The 22917-nt window shown below is 31.7% G+C and overlaps 1 protein-coding gene across 3 annotated transcripts in view; it reads left to right on the forward strand.

Moving 5' to 3' along the window:
- The window catches only part of unc-5, a 181167-nt gene that overhangs the window by 145738 nt on the left and 12512 nt on the right, over nt 1-22917 (forward strand). For all 3 annotated transcript variants that reach the window (XM_073991365.1, XM_073991363.1, XM_073991364.1), the window contains 2 exons: nt 2471-2549; nt 2996-3223. In XM_073991365.1, the coding sequence (XP_073847466.1) occupies nt 2471-2549; nt 2996-3223 (307 nt within the window). The remainder of the gene's footprint in view (nt 1-2470; nt 2550-2995; nt 3224-22917) is intronic.

Here is a 22917-nt window from a genome sequence, read left to right on the forward strand (position 1 = left end):
ACCCCCTTAAAGAGTTATCGTGGGCACAAATTTTCCGAACTTTTTCGAACTTTTGTGGGGGAGGTACCGGAAGGAATGGACCGATATAGCCCATCTTCGAACTTAAACTAAGTTTGGGCAAAATATTACGAAAGCCAACATTTGAACCGAATCGGTTCATCGGTTCGAGAGTTATCGTGCGCTCCAGCCAGCAGGACAGACAGACAGACGGACGGACATGGCTAGATCGACTCCAAATTGTCTGAAACACATTTCGTCCAAACATACTTGGGGTCTAAAACCATTATTTCGATGAGGCACATTTTCATCGTATCAAAGTGTATATACCCTTCTTAGCCTAAAGGCTGAGGGTATAAATATCATAAAGTTGTTTTAAATGTTTTATAAAACAAGTAAAATAGTATCAGTCGGCTTTGCCGACAGAGATATACCCTCAGCCTGTGAATATTGAAACAATTTTTTTCCCAAAAAACGTATGTATTTAGGCGGTTTTAAAAATTTTGGGCGTATGAACCGACAAAAATGTTGATTAGGATTGAAGATCAAAAGATTTACAGAGGAGATACTTAAAGGAATGGATTGACCATTAAGGAAGAATGTCTGCAGCCACTACACATGGTGCCATAAGGGGGTTTTTACACCCTTCGGGATGTTTGCTCAAGAAGTATGGACTTGCCCCTGAAAAAACTTTTACCATCGTAATTTAGGCAGCGGATCTAAGTAGCTTCAACAAAAATCAAAGTGATTCGATAGCAGGTCTTAAAGTGGACTTATTCGAAATTTTGTGTGGGAGGTACCGGATGAGTGGACAAATATAGTCCATATTTTAACCTTATCTATATCTGGTAGATATATTAGGATGTGTGAAGTATGGACCAGTTCGGCCACTCCCTTCAAGAGTTATCGTACGCACAATTTTACCGAACATTTTTAAACTTTTGTGGGGGAGGTACCTGAAGGAGTAGACCGATATGGCTTATCTTCGAACTTAAACTATGTTTGGACAAAATATTACTAAGGCCAAATTTTGGACCGAATTGGCAGATCCGTTCGAGAGTTATCTTGCGCTCCAAACACCTCACACGGTGTCATAGGGTTTTTTTGCAACTTTCAGGCTATTTTCTCAGGAAGTATGGACTTGCCCCTGATGAAACTTTTACCGTCGTGTAGTGGGCGCTGAATACAAATTGCTAAAACAAAAATCAAAGCGATTCGAGGGAAGGTCCTAAACTAAACTTATCCGAAATTTTGTGTGGGAGGTACCAGAAGGAGTGGACCGATTGAGTCCATATTCGACTCACATCTAAGTCTGGTAGACATTTCACGATTTGCAAAGTATGGACCAAATCGGTTACTCCCTTCACGAGTTATCGTACATTCAAATTTTCCGAACATTTTCGAACTTTTGTGGGGGAGGTACCGGAAGGAGTGGACCGATGTAGCTCATCTTCGAACTTAAACTAAGTTTGGGCAAAATATTACGAAAGCCAAAATTTGAACCAAATCGGTTCATCCGTTCGAGAGTTATCGTGTGCTCCATCCAGCAGGACAGACAGACAGACAGACGGACGGACATGGCTAGATCGACTCCAAATTGTCTGAAACACATTTCGTCCAAACATACTTGGGGTCTAAAACCATTATTTCGATGAGGCACATTTTCATCGTATCAAAGTGTATATACCCTCCTTAGCCTAAAGGCTGAGGGTATAATATAGTAGATTTTTATATTTTTAAATATCGCGGACATTTAAATATTTTATTATCGTAGTTGGGTTTAATTTTTTTAAATACCGTAATTAAGTAATATTTTTTGAAATATCGTGGATATTTTTTTAATAATTGTTAAGTATTGTGGATTTTTTAATATTTTTAAATATCTTGGACTTTATTAAAAATACTTTTTAAAGTAGAAGTAGTGGATTTTTAGAGAATATTTTTTTAAATATCGTGAATTTGTTAAAGAAATGTTTTTAATGTTGTGGATATTTTTAAAATATCGTGAACTTTTTTAGGAATATTTGTTTTAAATATAATGGATTTTTAAATTGTATTTTTCAAATATATTTTTTTTTCGATTGTTTAAGCTGGAGTTTTCCCTCAATGGCTTAACTTCATTTATTACCCTCTATTACAGAGAGTAAATGTTTTTCAAAACGAACTGACAGTGTTGCAAAATTTTACTGATCGCTACCAATATCAGGATTTTTTTTTAATGTCTCGGTTTTTTAAAAAATATTTTTTTAAAGTGTGGATTTTTTAATAATGTTATTCTAAATATAGTGGATTTTTTAAAGAGTATTTTTTAATATCGTGAATTTTTTATAGAATATATATGAACAGGAAAAATCATTAGCATATTTTTAGGTGATATATTTAATTTTTTTTTAAATATTAAATACATAAAATATTTATATTTTAAATAATAACCAAACTAATCCTTTTACATATTTATTTCAATTATTTCCAGGACATGGCCAACTATACTTGTGTAGCTGAAAATATTGCCGGTAAACGTAACTCAGATTCTGCGGTGCTAATTGTTTATGGTATGTAAATAGAAGCAAAACCTAAGGGCCTGTTTCACTATATCGAAAGAAAATGATTACGAACGAACAAAACACCTAAACTTTGGTTTTCATGGCAATATTGACTTTGTGTTTGCTTTAAAACAACTACAAAATTTAAAAATCATACACGAGTTTATTTTAAGTTTTTGCCTTTTTAGGGGCGAAGGCCATTATTTGTGAGATTTTAATTAATTTAATTAATCGAAACCTAAGGAGATTACATTGAAAAATTGATATCTAGCGAAGTCCTACACACATCCACCACTATGCGACGATCGTTTCGAGTTTAGTTGTTTTTCTTTCGTTTTCATTTTCGTTCGACATAGTGAAACGGGCTGTAAATCCTTTCCTAAAATTGTATAACGCTGAGATGTTAGGAATAAATTATTTACCAAAATGTATTTTTTTACGATATGTTTTTTTAGTAAATGGCGGTTGGAGTTCCTGGAGTTCATGGCGTGACTGTAAATGCCCTGGCAAACCGGCTCAGGGACGTAAACGTACACGCATGTGCAATAATCCTATACCAATGAATGGTGGTGCCGAATGTTCTGGACCACAAATACAAAAGTCGGCCGATTGTCTGCCTTGTCCCGATGAAACACAAATTGTCAATACCGAAGGTTTTGATGTGGCACCGGCGGTGAAGAGGGGTATGTCAGAAGAGATTTATTTTATTTTTTATTTCATAAGAGAGGAATCTGTTGAATACTAGGATATATGACGATCAACAGCAATAACTTTTATTTGAAAGATTATTCTGAATTATGCAAAAAATTAATCGCTTTTTTTTCTTTCGAAAGCAAAAGTCGTCTTTTATATTTTTGCCTTTAACTTAACGTAATGAGGAAATCACTCCCTATACTTTGCATAAAAGACTTTAATATTAAAGAAATTCCCAAGAAAATTGTCTTATTTTTTTCTTCTCTCCCCTTTCCCATTGTTTCCTTAACAACAATGTCTTTCGTCCCTCCTTTCAAATGCCTTCAATCTTCATGGTGATTGAAGCTTTTGTTACATCATCAAACTTAATTAGAGCATTTCCTTGGACCATATGGTCGGTCGTTTTGTTGTGTTGCTTCGTCAAACCAATTTGGAGGGACATGTGCCATGTTTCAAAATTTCTACTTGGTCAATTGTAATTTATTCAAATAAAAAAAAAAACTAAATTGGTTAACAGACAAAAGACAGCAACATAGAACCAACAACAACAGCAATAATAATTGAGTGAGTGGCAAGCGTTTAATATAACGGAAGAAAGTATAGATAATGTAAGAAGATTTGCCATGCTTTCCAGCCATCCTTATTTCTCATCTATCTTCCGTTTTGAGTCAAATAAATTGTGGCCGTATGTCTGTCTGTCTTGCCGTCTGTCATTTTGTGCCATGATGAGAACAATGATGAACCCCATTTAAATTTTTTATGATTGTCATTTATGATTTTTGGTTTTGTTGTCAATTGTTTCCTGGCCGTTTGCTGATTTCCTAAGAAATTTCTATGCAAACTGTCTGTGGAGGAGGAGGAGGATGGTGGTTTGGGGGGACTGTATGGCATTTCAAATTGATTTCTGAGAAATTCCCCCCAAAACCAAAGCTCGCAATCATCGCTTGTTTATAGAATTTGCAACCCCCATTGTGTGCGTTATTTTCTTATTTTTCTTCATATTCTCTTTGTCTTCTTGGAAATCAAAAGAGGATTGCATCATTGGCCTTTTCTGCACAACAGCAAAGGAAACGCATAAAAATCCCCCAATAAGCAAATATAAATAAAATATAAAAAATCTATTAAATGTATGGTGGGTTGCTTTGTTTGTTCGATTATCCCGGTCTTCCTTGTTGCCGTTTTCTTCTTCTTATTCTTCTGTCTAATAGTGCCAGCCTGAGTCATCATCTTTGTAGGTTATGCTCTATTTGCCCAGCCAACACTAAAAACAATCTCAGCTAAAATCAATGGCAAACAATAACGCATAAAGCTCAAAATATTGATAGGCAAATAATTACAAAGCAAATCCTGGCAAAATCACAAATACAAACAAGGATACAAAAAATTTATATATATGAGTATATCCGCAACATTATAGAATTGGTTTAGAAATGTCTATCAGGTTTACAACGTTTTTGACACAAGTTAAAATACGTCAAATATTCGTGAAATATATACTACTTTGTTAGGGACAATGCCTGAAAGTTTTGACAACTTTTATACAACATTACCTTGTTTGCGACATTTTTGACATGTGGTCAAATACATGACAAATATGCTGGTGACAATTTTTAGTCTTCCGAAACAATTTTTCACCAATAGGTACTTTATTTTGTAGCATTAGTTTGTCATAAAACATTAAGTAGAAGAGTTTACGACGTTTTTGACACAGCCCAAAATACCTTTAACATTCATGAAATATATAATGCTTTATTTAGGACCATTTTCAGTGTCTCTCGATTAATGTATTGCAGTTTATAAACAGTTCAAGATTTGTTTTGCATTTTTACGTAGTTTGCGACATTTTTGACATGTGGTCAAATACATGACAAATATGCTGGTGACAACTCTGACCCATTTTTAGTGTACCGAAACAATTTTTCACCAATAGGTACTTTATTTTGTAGCATTAGTTTTTCATAAAACCTTAAGTAGAAGAGTTTACGACGTTTTTGACACAGGCCAAAATACCTTTAGCATTCGTGAAATATATAATGATTTATTTAGGACCATTTTCAGTGTCTCTCAATTGATGTATTCCAGTTTATAAACAGTTCAAAAATTTTTTTGCATTTTTATGTAGTTTGCGACATTAACGACATATTGTAAAATACGTCATTATCAGTTATTGTTGTCTTATATGTGAAAGATTTTTTATTTAACGAATTAATTGATCCATCATTTCACTTTACAACAATATATCATGGTAGAACTACCATTTTCATAAAATTCTACATTTATGACATATTGTAAAAAATGTCGAAAATTAATTTCAACTCTGTCCATGAACACTTGAAGCCTTTTTTTCGTTTTCTGTGATTTTTTTGGATCATAACTAAATTATTTAAAGAGTTTTTCCCATTGGGTTTGGTATTTTACGACATTTTCGACAGGTGGTATAATATGTATATTTTATTTTCTAACCATTTCTTTATTAATTTCTTATGATTTTCTCGCAATTCTTCAGAAAAATATAATTGACAAAATTTTTGACACATTGTATAAAAATCCTAAGATTACTACATGGTTTACGACATGTGGTAAAATACTTCGCTTTCCTCTTTCAATCATTAAATCATTTTCCTCTTGTATTTTACTCAAAATTTTGCATAAAAATACAATTTATGACATTTTCGACATGTTGTATAAAACCTCAAAAATTACCAGAATCTCTTGTTAGTAGTTTCCCAAAATTTTCAGTCATTTTCCACATATCTGTCAGTTATCAAAACAATTTAATTGGGTTTTAATTCAGTGCTACAACATTTTACAGAGTTTATGACATTTTCGACACAGGGTAAAATACCTTAATTTTCTGTACTAACTTTTTCTTTGTCAACTTATTATTTGCTTATTATTTTTCATAAAACAAATATTTACGACATTTATGACATCTTGTAAAAAATGTCAAAAATTCTTAAATGGATTACGACATTTTCGACATATAAATTTGAACTTTATCCAGGAACAATCAACATTTTTTTTTTTCAATTTTTCATAAACATGAAATTTTTAGACATTTTTGACACATAGTATCAAACTCCAAAAAAATCCTACTTGGTTTACGACATTTTCGACATGTGGTAAAATACGTCGATTTCCTCTTTCAACCATTACGTCAATATTCTATTGTCATTTTCTGAAATTTTTTACAAAATATACAATTTATGACATTTTTGACATGTTGTATAAAACCAGGAAAATTACTTCCATCTCTGTTCAGTAGTGGTCCATCGACCTTAGTCATTTCTCACCTTTTTTCCAACCATTTCTTCATTAACTTTTATCATTTTCTTATTATTCTTTCTAAAAAAAATATTTACGACATTTTTGACATGTTGTAAAAAATTTGACAGTTGTAAAAAAATTACATAGTTTACGACATGTTGTAAAATATCCTAAAGTTTCTTTTACAACCTAAGGCTCATTATGTAATTACATTTTATTTATCATTATATTTGCTAAAAATACTCGTGAATTTCAAAATACATAAAGTACGGAGTTTCCGACATTTTTGACATATAGTAGAAAACATAAATTTTCTATTCCAAGCATTTCTTTTTTAACTTATTACAATATTCTCGTTATTTTTTCCTAAAAATAATATTAACGACATTTTTGACATGTTGTAAAAATGGTCAAAAATTAATTTTAACTTTGATTAGGATCAAAAATTAAGTATATTTTCATTTTTTGTGACTTTTACTATACAAAGGACCTTATTACATAGTTTGCGACATTTTTGACATGTTGTGAAAAATCTTAATTTTTTTTCTAACCTTAGAATTGTCATGTTATTATCATTTTATCATTATCCCTTATAAAACTACACTTGACTTTCGAAATCGTTATTCATTTTCCATGCCACCTGGCATACTGCCACGTTACTACAGAGTTTACGACATTTTCGACAAGTTGTAAAATACCTTATTATAATATTCTTATTATTATAATTATTATTATAATATTCTCCTTGTTCTTCCTAAAAATAATTTTTGCGACATTTTTGACATGTTGTAAAAAATTTCAAAAATGAATTAAAACTTAGTATAGGATTAAAATTTAAGCATTTTTTATTTTCGTGGACTTCTACTTCTAAATGGACGCTGTTACATAGTTTGCAACATTTTTGACATATTGTAAAATACCTCAATTTTCGATTCCTTTATCAATCCTTTATAAAACTACACTTGACTTAAAGTCCGTATTCATTTTATTTATTTGCTTTGCAATTGAAGTCAATTTTGAGGCCAATTTATATAATTACAAGGAATCCATGCCCCTGTCCATGTCCCTGTCATATTGTCGTGTAACAGCAGAGTTTACGACATTTTCGACACTTGGTAAAATACTTCAATTTTCATTTCCAACTATTTGTTCATTTATATATTATCATTTTCACATAATTTTGATTAAAATTTATATTTACGACATTTTTGACATGTTGTAAACAATGTAAGAAATTACTTTAAACATTTTTTCGCAACAAATTTTTAAGCATTTTTAATTTCCTGCAACTTTTACTGCATGAAGAACCCAATTACATAGTTAACGACATTTTCGACATATTGTAAAATACCTCAATTTTCTTTTACAACCTTAGACTCGCCATGCTATTTTCATTTCCTAATTATTATTTTTGTTTTCTGCAACTTTGACTGCATAAAGGTTCTTATTACATAGTTTACGACATGTATGACATGTTGTAACAAATGTCGAAAACTTATTGTATAAGTATTGTTTTGAAACAAAACCTAAGCATTTTTCATTTTCGGTGAATTTTACTTTTGGATGGACTTTATTATGTAGTTTACGACATTTTTGACATGGTTTAAAAAATGTCAAAACTGAATTATAACCTAGTAAAGGATTAAAATTTAAGCATTTTTTATTTTCGGGGACTTCTACTTCTAAATGGACGCTATTACATAGTTTGCAACATTTTCGACATATTGTAAAATACCTCAATTTTCGTTTCCTTTATCAATCCTTTATAAAACTACACTTGACTTAAAGTCTGTATTTATTTTCCATGTCCCTGTCATATTGTCGTGTTATAACAGAGTTTACGACATTTTCGACACTTGGTAAAATACTTCAATTTTCATTTCTAACTATTTGTTCATTTATATATCATCATTTTCACATAATTTTTCTTAAAATTTAACAAGTTTTTAAGCATTTTTAATTTTCTACAACTTTTACTGCATGAAAAACCTAATTACATGGTTTACGACATTTTCGACATATTGTAAAATACCTAAATTTTCTTTTACAACCCTAGACTCATCATGTTATTTTCATTTCTTAATTATTTTTTTTTGTTTTCTGCAACTTTTACTGCATAACGGCTTTTATTACATAGTTTACGACATGTTGTAAAAAATGTCGAAAACTTATTTAAAATTTTTTTTGAAACAAAACCTAAAGCTCTTTTCATTTCTGGTGACTTTTACTTTTGGTTGGACCTTATTATGTAGTTTACGACATTTTTTACATGTTGTAAAATACCTCAATTTTCTTTTCCAACCTTAGGATGCTTATGTTGTTATCATTTCTTAATTATACTTCATAGAAACATATTTATTAGTTCACGGAGAATTAATTATTCTATAAAAAGTAATATTTACGACATTTTTGACATGTTGTAAAAAATGTATGAAATTGTTTTTAACCTTTTTGCAGAACAAGATAATTTTCTGCGACTTTTATTGCATGAAGAATCGTATTGCATAGTTTACGACATTTATGACATGTTGTAAAAAATGTCGAAAACTTTTTTAAACATTGTTTCGAAACAAAACCTATGACTCTTTTCATTCTCTGTGATTTTTACTTCTAGATGCACATCATTATGTCGTTTATGACATTTTTGACATATTGTAAAAAAAGTCGAAAATTATTTTAACCTTGTTTGGGAGAAAAACCTAAGGCTATTTTCGCTTACTGTGACTTTTACTACCAGATGGACCACAGTATGTAGTTTACGACATTTTCGACATGTTGTAAAATACCTTAATTTTCTAAAAATACACCTTAAGACATTTTCTACATGTTGTATTAAACGTCTAATAAGTTACTCCCATCTCCCTTAAGACGTATTTCAAAATTCTTATTCACTTTCCATGTCTGTGCCATGTTAGCTGAACAATTTAGTCAGTCATTCACTTAGCGTTGAACTACAAAACAAAAAAACACTTAGCACCCTCTTTCTAAAACTAGAGTCGACTGACTTCCCTTGACCCCAACCAAGCTACGCAAATCCTTTAGTTCATTCATTCAAGGACTGCCGCCTTTGGCTTTGTGTGTTTCACAGAGAGAGTGTGTGTGTGTGTTTTTTGCACAAAAGGAAAACAAATCATTGTCTTACGTCGGCAGCATATTTCTCCAACATCCCCCAGCCACCTCCGTAAAGTAAACTAATTTATGGTTTCACTTTGGATATAGAAACGCAGAGGGAAAGGAACTACGAACATAGTTCCAAGGAATCAAAAACAAAGAAGAAGAAGAAAAGCAGAAAAAAACTATTTGTTGAAATGTGTAGTATATTTCCGTTTATCTCCCACTCCTACAAACAGTTATGTATATCCCCCAAAATATACAAGACGTATTACTACGCCAAACCCTCTTCCCCCCTTCCCATTTGATGGCATCCACCAAGAATCAATGAGTAACAACAAAAACCATGGCAATTCGTAACGAAAAAGAAATCACTGAATTGCTCATTTTGCCAAAAACATAAAACAGTGTTAGCGAACAATATTTGAACATTGTCATTCAATCTGTACCCCTTCCCTTACCATCTTCAATCCCCCCTGCCCAACCATAAAATCCTTGGCAAACTACAACAAACTTATATCCCCATTAACCACTGTCATTCTATTAGAGATATCCCAGCTCTTTTTTTGCGTAGCTTTGCTTTGTCCTTCTCTGACAGGCAGACAGACAGACGTAGAGACAGACTGCTGCTGCTTCTGCTACGTATCTTCCTTCTACCAAACAACTCTTGGCCATAACTTTGTTTGTGTCTCTGGGTTGGTATAGTTCAAACGTTTGAGTCGTTACCACTTTATTTTTAGTCCATCATCATTCAAAAACCCCAGTCAAAGCACAGCAGTAACAACAACAACAACAAGGAAAAATAGTCGTAACGACCCTCTTCTAATGCCTGTGAATGCTGCTGGTAAATTTGTGTAAATGACGTCATTTATTTCATTGAAAATAACGTCATAGTCATCTTCCCAACAAAAATTCATCCACAAAATCCATATTCCAAACCAACAAAAAAAAAAAAAGAGTAACAACAACAGTGGCATCAATTTGGCCATCATCATCACCATCGTCGGTTGGAGTGGTACATAGTGGTAGTGCGGCGGCACACACCAAAAACTAGAGCATCGGTATTCACAAGGGGGTGGTTTATTGGAATTACCAAAAAATGACCATGCAATCGTTGCCTATTTGAAGTTGAGATCAAACAATCACAAGGGGGAGGAGGGGTGGGGGAATGGATTTAAATGACAAAATAAAACATTTAGCAATTGTTTTCGCTTTCAATTAATGGTTTGGTATGGGCAATAAATTCTTTCATCAATAAACATGCAATTTATTTGAGTCACAAGCACAGATGAAAGCTATTAATGGGATTTAAACAAGAAGATCAGCTGGGCGAATTTTTGGGATTGCTTTGGACATGTTCCGACATTTGTTTCTACATGGAAATCTTTACAAGGAGAAGGGTGAAGATAACTTTTTTAGTTCGGTGGCTATAACAGAATGACTGGCTAGACTTCCAAACGCCTCAGTTTTCTGAGCTACTTCAAAGGCGATTATAAGGTCGTCTATAAATACTACTTTAGGGTCGCATATAAGCAAAAGGATCCTTGAGATCCAAAATAAAATTGAGGTATTTTACGAAATGTCGAAAATGTCGTAAACTATACCTTCATGCAGTAAAAATTGCAAAAAATTACAAAATGCTTAAATTTTGTTCCAAAACAAGTTTAAAAATAATTGCCGACCTTTTTTACAACATGTCAAAAATGTCGTAAATATGGTTGGTGATGAATTTTGAGAAAATAAGGGTCGCATATAAACATAAAGATCCTTAAGATTCAAACAGAAAATTGAGGTATTTTACAACATGTCGAAAATGTCGTAAACTATATAATCAGACCCTTCATGCAGTAAAAATTGCAGAAAATTACAAAATGATTAGATTTTGTTCCGAAACAAGCTTAAAAAAATATCCGACATTTTTTACAACATGTCAAAAATTTCGTAAATATCGTAGGTGATGAATTTTGAGAAAATAAAGGCCGCATCTAAGCATAAGGATCCTTAAGATTCAAAAAGAAAATTGAGGTATCTTACATCATGTCGAAAATGTCGTAAACTACATAATCAGGCCCTTAATGCAGTAAAAATTGCAGAAAATTAAAAAAATGCTTAGATTTTGTTCCGAAACAAGGTTAAAAATAATATCCGACATTTTTTACAACATGTCAAAAATGTCGTAAATATTGTTGGTGATGAATTTTGAGAAAATAAGGGTCGCATATAAACATAAGGATCCCTAAGATTCAAAAAGAAAATTGAGGTATTTTACATAATGTCGAAAATGTCGTAAACTACATAATCAGGCCCTTCATGCAGTAAAAATTACAAAAAATTACAAAATGCTTAGATTTTGTTCCGAAACAAGGTTAACATTAATTTACGATATTTTTTACAACATGTCAAAAATGTCGTAAATATTGTTGGTGATGAATTTTGAGAAAATAAGGGCCGCATATAAACATAAGGATCCTTAAGATTCAAAAAGAAAATAGAGGTGTTTTACAACATGTCGAAAATGTCGTAAACTACATAATCAGGCCCTTCATGCAGTAAAAATTGCAGAAAATTACAAAATGCTTAGATTTTGTTCCGAAACAAGATTAAAAAAAAAATCCGACATTTTTTACAACATGTCAAAAATGTCGTAAATATTGTTGGTGATGAATTTTGAGAAAATAAGGGTCGCATATAAACATAAGGATCCTTAAGATTCAAAAAGAAAATTGAGGTATTTTACATAATGTCGAAAATGTCGTAAACTACATAATCAGGCCCTTCATGCAGTAAAAATTGCAGAAAATTACAAAATGCTTAGATTTTGTTTCGAAACAAGGTTAACATTAATTTACGACATTTTTTACAACATGTCAAAAATGTCGTAAATATTGTTGGTGATGAATTTTGAGAAAATAAGGGCCGCATATATAGGCATAAAGATCCTTAAGATTCAAAAAGAAAATTGAGGTATTTTACAAAATGTCGTAAACTACATAATCAGGCCCTTCATGCTGTAAAAATTGCAGAAAATTACAAAATGCTTAGATTTTGTTCCGAAGCAGGGTTAAAAATAATATCCGACCTTTTTTACAACATGTCAAAAATGTCGTAAATATCGTTGGCGATGAATTTTGGGAAAATGTGGGTCGCATATAAACATAACGATCCTTAAGATTCAAAAAGAAAATTGAGGTATTTTACAAAATGTCGTAAACTACATAATCAGGCCCTTCATGCAGTAAAAATTGCAGAAAATTACAAAATGCTTAGATTATGTTCCGAAACAAGGTTAACATTAATTTACGACATTTTTTACAACATGTCAAAAATGTCGTAAATATTGTTGGTGATGAATTTTGAAAAAATAAGGGCCGCATTAAGATCCTTAAGATTCAAAAAGAAAATTGAGGTATTTTACAACATGTCGAAAATATCGTAAACTACATAATCAGGCCCTTCATCCAGTAAAAATTGCAAAAAAATTACAAAATGCTTAGATTTTGTTCCGAACAAGGTGAAAATTAATTTTCGACATTTAATACAACATGTCAAAAATGTCGTAAATAATAGTTTTTACTGAATAAACGGTTTAAAAAGAAGATTGGCGTATTTTACCATATGTCGAAAATGTCGTAAACTCTGTAGTAACAGATTTTCAACATGTTACAGATTTTCAACATGCTTAAATTTTAATCCGAAACAAATTTACCATTCATTTTCCACATTTTTTACAACATGTCAAAAATGTAGTAAATATTAGAACATCTTAAAAATTTCTAAAATATTATTTTTTATTAAGATTTATCAGCAAATTATAATATATTAATGTAAAAATAGTTAAAAATAACATTGGCGTATTTTACCTCGTATCGAAAATGTCGAATACTACATTCATTCAGCAAAAGTCACAATAATTAAAAAAAAAAATAATATAAAAATGCTTAGTCCCAATTTACATTAGGCGAGTTTACTTGCGGCAATTGTCAGTTTGTAGGTGAGTGAGGGTGCTGAGAGGCAAAGGGTTACCATATGCCTCACCTCTCTCTCCTACAAAATGACAATTGCCGCAAGTAAACTCGCCCAATGTAAATTGGGACTTTGATTTGAAATAAATTTACCAGTCATTTTTCACATTTTTACAACATGTCAAAAATGTAGTAAATGCTATAACATGTCAAAAATATGGTAAATATTTTTTTATAAAAATTAATGAAGAAATAGCTGAAAATTGTTTAATTAAAATAATTAATCCCACTAAAAAATAATTGTAAGATTTAAAACATTATTGATTCTATTATTTTAAGCCCAAGATTCTAGAATGTTGGGAACACACTATTTTAATTCATTCATTTATTTGTGTAACTTGATATTTTCTATGTCCATCAACTCATTGCTGAGACCATATCTAGGTCAATTTAAATCTTTAAGCTATTAAACGAACGAATTCCTGCCTGCACGGAAATATCATATTTCACTCTTTTTAAACAAAACAGCAATCAAGGGAAATTTTTGCTTTAAATTCTAACCTAATTAGAAAAAAACGAAAAAAAGGAGTAACAATAAAGATTGACAAGGAAAAAAAGAAATATTAAAGTTCCATAAACTAGTTTTGAATAGAAGAATAGACAAGAACATGGAAATTGATTCTCTCTTTGTAGAACCCTCGTAATTTAATATGAATGAAACAAACATTCCATTTCATTGCCCTGCATCTAATATTGGCACTACTCCACAAACACACAACAACATCCCTGCCTGCTTCTGTTTGCTTTCAAAGAAGATAGTAAGGGGAGGAGTAGGAAATGTACATACACATACACAGGATAATTCTACTGGATTTCAATAGTATGATATTCCAATAATAGCAACAGTAAATTTTTGTGTTTGTCTCACGCAAAAAAAAACAGAAACGAAACAACAGAACGACAGACATACATAATTTCAATATTTGCTCAATCGCACCCGCATTGTAACAAAAGCTGCATGAGAATTTTCAGTTTTTGTTTTTTTTTTTCTTCTCTATAACATTGAAAAAAATCTCAACTACAAAGGACGAAGTGTTATTGAGAGTGCCGCAAAAACTACTATGTGGATTAGGGTTGCCGTTATGGGTTTGTCAAGAATATCAGAATTGTTCACGAATATGTTTAAACAGAAGATAAATTGGCAAAAAAAAAAAAAAAAAAATGATGCTGATATGACACCTTAAAGGGTCTTCTATAGATAGAAGTCCCACTTACGGGGTCTTCTATAGATAAAAGTCCCCCTTAAGGGGTCTTCTATAGATAGAAGTCCCTCTTAAGGAGTCTATATATCTATAGAAGATCCCTTAAGGGGGACTTCTATCTATAGAAGATCCCTTAAGGGGGAGTTCTATCTATAGAAACCCCTTAAGGGAGACTTCTATGTATAAAAGACCCCTCAAGGGGGACCTTTATCTATAGAAGACCCCTTAAGGGGGACTTCTATCTACAGAAGGGGGACTTCTATCTATAGAAGACACCTTAAGGGGGACTTCTATCTATAGAAACCCCTTAAGGGAGACTTCCATCTATAGAAGACCCCTTAAGGGGGACCTCTATCTACAGAAGACCCCTTAAAGGGGGACCTCTATCTACAGAAGACCCCTTAAGGGGGACTTCTATCTACAGAAGACCCCTTAAGGGGGACTTCTATCTACAGAAGACCCCTTAAGGGGGACTTCTATCTACAGAAGGGGGACTTCTATCTATAGAAGACCCCTTAAGGGGGGACCTTTATCTATAGAAGACCCCTTAAGGGGGACTTCAATCTACAGAAGACCCCTTAAGGGGGACTTCTATCTACAGAAGGGGGACTTCTATCTATAGAAGACACCTTAAGGAGGACTTCTATCTATAGAAGACCCCTTAAGGGGGACTTCTATCTACAGAAGACCCCTTAAGGGGGACTTCTATCTACAGAAGGGGGACTTCTATCTATAGAAGACACCTTAAGGGGGACTTCTATCTATAGAAGACCTCTTAAGGGGGACTTCTATCTATAGAAGACCCCTTAAGGGGGACTTCTATCTATAGAAACCCCTTAAGGGAGACTTCTATCTATAGAAACCTCTTAAGGGAGACTTCTATCTATAGAAGACCCCTTAAGGGGGACCTCTATCTATAGAAGACCCCTTAAGGGGGACTTCTATCTACAGAAGACCCCTTAAGGGGGACTTCTATCTACAGAAGGGGGACTTCTATCTATAGAAGACACCTTAAGGAGGACTTCTATCTATAGAAGACACCTTAAGGAGGACTTCTATCTATAGAAGACCCCTTAAGTGGGACTTCTATCTATAGAAACCCCTTAAGGGAGACTTCTATCTATAGAAGACCCCTTAAGGGGGACATCTATCTATAGAAGACATCTTAAGGGGGACTTCTATCTATAGAAGACCGTCTTCTGTTGATAGATGTCCGCCTTAAGGGGTCTTTATTTGATAGATGTCTCTTAAGTGGGGCTTCTATTTATATATAGAATTCCCACTTAAGGGGTCTTCTATAGATACAAGTCCCCCTTAAGGGGTCTTCTATAGATAGAAGTCCCCTTTTATGGGTCTTCTACTGATTCCCCTATTAAGGGGTCTTCTTTCTGATAGAAGTCCCCCTTAAGGGGTCCTCATTTGATAGAAATCCCCCTTAAGAGGTCTTCTACTTATAGAAGTCCCCTTTAAGGGGTCTTCTACTGATAGAAGTCCCCCTTAAGGGGTCTTCTACTGATAGAAGTCCCCCTTAAGGGGTCTTCTACTGACAGAAGTCCCCCTTAAGGGGTCTTCTACTGATAGAAGTCCCCCTTAAGGGGTCTTCTATTGATAGAAGTCTCTCTTAAGGGGTCTTCTACTGATAGAAGTCCCCTTTAAGGGGTCTTCTACTGGTAAAAGTGCACCTTAAGGGGTCTTCTATTGATAGAAGTTGCCCTTAAAATGTCTTCTGTAGATAGATGACCCCCTTAAGGGGTCTTCTGCTGATAGAAGTCCCTTCGAAGGTTTTCCTATTAATAAAAGTTATTCTCAAGGGTCTTCGCCTCTTACGGGGGCTTCCATAGATGCAAGTTCCCTTTATTGGGTTTTCCATAAAAAAAAGTTTTCGAGCAATCTATAACGGTAACACTGAGTAGGAGGAAACTGATAATGGGCAATATGGGTACTTGTGTAGAAGAAGGAGGTACGGACGGATATAATGGGAGTTTGGGTGTGTTTGTCAACTAAAATCCATTGATCGGAAGAGTATTCCATAGTTTCAAAAGTAGTTGTTTGGCACGCACTTCAATTTAATAAAGAGGAAATAGCCAAAAAGGAAGAGCATCGTAAGTGGGAAGGAGGAGGTGGCAGAGGAGTTGAAGGTTCAGGAAGATGAACGACAGGCGAAGTCTTCTACTGATAGAAGTTCCCTTTAAGTTGTCTTCTACTGATAGAAATCCTCCTTAAGGGGTCTTCTACTGATGGGAGCCCCCCTTAAGAGGTCTTCATTTGATAGAAGTCTTCTCCTGATATAAATCGCCTTTAGGGGTCTTCTAGATAGAAGTCTCCCATGAGGGGTCTTCTAGATAGAAGTCTCCCATGAGGGGTCTTCTACTGATAGAAGTCCCCCTTAAGGGGTCTTCTATAGATAGAAGTCCCCCTTAAGGGGCCTTCTACTGATAGAAGTCCCCCTTATGAGGCCTTCTACTGATAGAAGTCCCCTTTAAGTTGTCTTCTACTGATAGAAGTCCTCCTTAAGGGGTCTTCTACTGATAGAAGTCCCCCTGATATAAGTCGCCTTTAGGGGTCTTCTAGATAGAAGTCCCCCATGAGGGGTCTTCTACTGATAGAAGTCCCCCTTAAGGAGTCTTCTCCTGATATAAGTCGCCTTTAGAATCTTCTAGATATAATTCCCCTATAAGGAGTCTTCTACTGATGGAAGTCCCCCTTAAGAGGTCTTCATTTGATAGAAGTCCCCCTTACTGTGCCGTTTATTGATAGAAGTCTCCTTTAAGGGGTCTTCTATAGATAGAAGTCCCCCTTAAGGGGCCTTCTATAGATAGAAGTCCCCCTTAAGGGGCCTTCTATAGATAGAAGTCCCCCTTAAGGGGCCTTCTATAGATAGAAGTCCCCCTTAAGGGGCCTTCTATAGATAGAAGTCCCCCTTAAGGGGCCTTCTATAGATAGAAGTCCCCCTTAAAGGGTTCTCTATAGATAGAAGTCCCCCCTTAAGGGGTCCTCTATAGATAGAAGTCCCCCTTAAGGGGTCCTCTATAGATAGAAGTCCCCCTTAAGGGGTCCTCTATAGAAAGAAATCCCCCTTAAGGGGTCTTCTATAGATAGAAGTCCAACTAAAGGGGTCTTCTATAGATAGAAGTCCCCCTTAAAAGGTCTTCTATAGCTAGAATTCCCCCTTAAGGTGTCTTCTACTTAAGGGTCTTCCCCTTAAGGGGTCTTCTTCTGATAGATGTTCCCCTTAAGGAGTCTTCTACTGATAGAAGTCCCCTTTAAGGGGTCTTCTTAAGAATATTTTTACTTGGGGTCTTTCATAGATAGAAGTCCCCCTTAAGGGGTCTCCTATAGATAGAAGTCCCCCTTAAGGGGTCTTCTATAGATAGAAGACCCCTTTAAGGGGTGTTCTGCTGATAGAAGTCCCCCTGAAGGGGTCTTCTACTGATAGAAGCCCCCATTAAGGGGTCTTCTACTAATAGAAGTCCCCCTTAAGGGGTCTTCTACTGATAGAAGTCCCCCTAAAGGGGTCTTCTACTGGTAAAAGTGCACCTTAAGGGGTCTTCTATTGATAGAAGTTGCCCTTAAAATGTCTTCTGTAGATAGATGACCCCCTTAAGGGGTCTTCTGCTGATAGAAGTCCCTTCAAGGGTTTTCATATTGGTAAAAGTTCCCCTTAAGGGTCTTCGCCTCTTACGGGGGCTTCCATAGATGCAAGTTCCCTTTATTGGGTTTTCCATAAAAAAGAAGTTTTCGAGCAATCTAAAACGGTAACACTGAGTAGAGGCAACTGATAGTGGGCAATATGGGTACTTGTATATAGAAGGAGGAGTTACGGACGGATATGATGGGAGTTTGGGTGTGTGCGCGCTTTTTGTTTGTCAACTAAAATCCATTGATCGGAAAAGGATTCCATATTTTCAAAAGTAGTTGTTTGGCACGCACTTCAACTTAATTCAGAGGAAACAGCCAAAAAGGAAGAGCATCGTAAGTGGGAGGAGGTGGCGGAGGAGGAGTTGAAGGTTCAGGAAGATGAACGACAGGCGACAGTCGTGCTTTAAATGCATTTTCGTGTGTGTGTCTCTTAGTATTTTTGTGCTGTCGGGGTGAGATGATACAAACGTGCCAGCCGCCAAGCCAGCGAAAAAGAAACACCATCATCTTCCATTGTCCGTCCTCTGCGACAGATACTCGATGAGGGGTGGATTTTTTTTTCGAAATGTCAATAAAATATTGCGTTGCTATTAAAAACGCACAATAATAACAAAAACAACAACAACTGCTACAGCAGAAAGCACGCACATACAAATTCTTCTACATTACCCGCAACAACAACAATAAGAACAACTAAATTGAAATTTGAACATTTTCTTTCATGTTCAACAAAAAATATAAAAGATAAAACGACTACATACCGACCGACCATGTATGTTATGGTGTTGTTGTTGGTTGTTGTTCCATCCAGCATCTTTTACGGAACAATTATTTATTAGATTTTAAGGAATTACAACCCACATTGTCGTCAAAATTGCCCCTAATATGAGATCATATGTCACATGAAGAAGAAGAAGAACATGACAATGGAAAACAATGGCAACAAAAAGTGAACAAAAACCAATGGCAACCTAAGCGAACTGAACCGAACTAAAGCAATGGCAACAAATTGGAATTCCTAAAGTTCGGCGTGAGATAACCATCAGCGTTACCGCTCGCACACACACACTCGCCCGGCCTTACACACAGGATGTGATGAGAAATTATTGCAGATCCATTTGAATTCATTAGCGAACCCAAATTAAGTGATGAATTTGATTGGAAATTTCTTGTTGTTGTTGCTGTTGTTATTAGTATCATTTACCAAAAACTCCATGGATGCGCCACGAAAAGTGATGGTAGGGAGGAGGGGTTATTGTCATTGGTCCATTATTTGAAGTTGCGTTTTTTGGTCATCTGTCCTAATGTTAAATGAAGTCTTATTTGATGAATTAGTTGAGAGAAAAATTGGAATTAGTTTACGCTAATTTATGACCCCAAGGCATGAGCCGCAGCTGAACAGATAGAAAGTTCAGCAAATAAAATAAACAACTTAAAGTTTGTTAATAAAAGTTTCTTCAACTTTGTTTAATTTAGGGTAATTATATTAAGTCAAGGTAGTAATTGCAAAAGTTATAGAATTTATTTTATGGTAAAGAAGAATTTAGCAAATAGCACGGTGGAAGAAAGGACATAAAATGAGATGTACAAATTTATATTTGTCAAATAAAGCAATGTAAATATATAATTTGGTATCGAGGTTAATATTCCCAGTTAGAAAGCAACCTCCAGTCTGACCTAAAGATGTCCTAATTTTCGCTAATTGATTTTTTATTCACGATGATACCTATGTACATACGCATCATTGTTGTATCCCTTTCCCCTCCTCTCTAACTGACTTTAATATCCTCCGACTCATCACAAAATATTAAGGATTTACTGCAGAAATTCTCATCTCCCTCCTTCCTTCCTTCCCTCTCCCTCTGTATTCCTCTCCAACAAGAACCCATTTTAAAATATGTTCCGTCGTTACGTACACCAAATTGCACCATGACAAAAACCCAACCAGCGAGTTACCATGGACGGAACAAGGACATTTAGTAGTTATGACACTAAGTAAATATAATCTACTTAAATAAATTAAAATGTTATTAAACAGCAGAAAAGGTTTAAACATTTCTTTTTTAATGCGGACACGTGTCATTGTCAAAAATCCAATTGTCCTTCTTAACAGGATATTAATGGGATATGACAAATTTTTTAAAGACAACAACATCAACTGCTGGAAGTTGGTACTTCAAAAATTAAAAAAAGAACAGGCACTAAAATGATAACTCCCCTAATAGCGGTAAGGGTGCAACTGAGAGAAAAGAAATAGTGGGAAAACAAATACCCGCATTATAAGGATCAAAAGGATTATGTGTAATTTAATGAAGCGGAAATAATATCAAATAATTGTTACAATATTTATTAAAATAATCAAATGTGAAACATGACAGGAACTGTGTAATGAGTGTAATTTCCGAAAAAGGGGTATAAATAGAATAGAAGGCCAACTGCGGGAGTCTTCAATAATTTTTTTTAAGATAAGACCTTAAAAAGAGGATTTTTGGAGATTCTAAAATGGTCCTAAATATTAAATATTAAATATTAAATATTAAATATTAAATGTTAAATATTAAATATTAAATATTAAATATTAAATATTAAATATTAAATATTAAATATTAAATATTAAATATTAAATATTAAATATTAAATATTAAATATTAAATATTAAATATTAAATATTAAATATTAAATATTAAATATTAAATATTAAATATTAAATATTAAATATTAAATATTAAATATTAAATATTAAATATTAAATATTAAATATTAAATATTAAATATTAAATATTAAATATTAAATATTAAATATTAAATATTAAATATTAAATATTAAATATTAAATATTAAATATTAAATATTAAATATTAAATATTAAATATTAAATATTAAATATTAAATATTAAATATTAAATATTAAATATTAAATATTAAATATTAAATATTAAATATTAAATATTAAATATTAAATATTAAATATTAAATATTAAATATTAAATATTAAATATTAAATATTAAATATTAAATATTAAATATTAAATATTAAATATTAAATATTAAATATTAAATATTAAATATTAAATATTAAATATTAAATATTAAATATTAAATATTAAATATTAAATATTAAATATTAAATATTAAATATTAAATATTAAATATTAAATATTAAATATTAAATATTAAATATTAAATATTAAATATTAAATATTAAATATTAAATATTAAATATTAAATATTAAATATTAAATATTAAATATTAAATATTAAATATTAAATATTAAATATTAAATATTAAATATTAAATATTAAATATTAAATATTAAATATTAAATATTAAATATTAAATATTAAATATTAAATATTAAATATTAAATATTAAATATTAAATATTAAATATTAAATATTAAATATTAAATATTAAATATTAAATATTAAATATTAAATATTAAATATTAAATATTAAATATTAAATATTAAATATTAAATATTAAATATTAAATATTAAATATTAAATATTAAATATTAAATATTAAATATTAAATATTAAATATTAAATATTAAATATTAAATATTAAATATTAAATATTAAATATTAAATATTAAATATTAAATATTAAATATTAAATATTAAATATTAAATATTAAATATTAAATATTAAATATTAAATATTAAATATTAAATATTAAATATTAAATATTAAATATTAAATATTAAATATTAAATATTAAATATTAAATATTAAATATTAAATATTAAATATTAAATATTAAATATTAAATATTAAATATTAAATATTAAATATTAAATATTAAATATTAAATATTAAATATTAAATATTAAATATTAAATATTAAATATTAAATATTAAATATTAAATATTAAATATTAAATATTAAATATTAAATATTAAATATTAAATATTAAATATTAAATATTAAATATTAAATATTAAATATTAAATATTAAATATTAAATATTAAATATTAAATATTAAATATTAAATATTAAATATTAAATATTAAATATTAAATATTAAATATTAAATATTAAATATTAAATATTAAATATTAAATATTAAATATTAAATATTAAATATTAAATATTAAATATTAAATATTAAATATTAAATATTAAATATTAAATATTAAATATTAAATATTAAATATTAAATATTTTATTTTTCAAAATCTAAAGGAAAAACGATTATTACACAATATGTAAAGCCCAAAAATATCCCTTTGTCAAATGGTTTAGCTGCTCATAAAATAATGCCCAATCATTTCCATTTCAAATGTGAATAAACCCTATTTTATTCCAACAAGAGTCCATTAATTTGAAATAGCCAAAAGAATGGCTCTTCATATTTCATGCACGAATAGAGTTAGAACAGCATTTTATGCAAATGTGTCAAAAATATTTCAACATACACTTCAAAAATTCTATGCCGA

The sequence above is a fragment of the Musca autumnalis genome, unplaced genomic scaffold, assembly GCF_047663935.1.
Source record: "Musca autumnalis isolate F117 unplaced genomic scaffold, ASM4766393v1 scaffold_5, whole genome shotgun sequence".
Taxonomy (NCBI): domain Eukaryota; kingdom Metazoa; phylum Arthropoda; class Insecta; order Diptera; family Muscidae; genus Musca; species Musca autumnalis.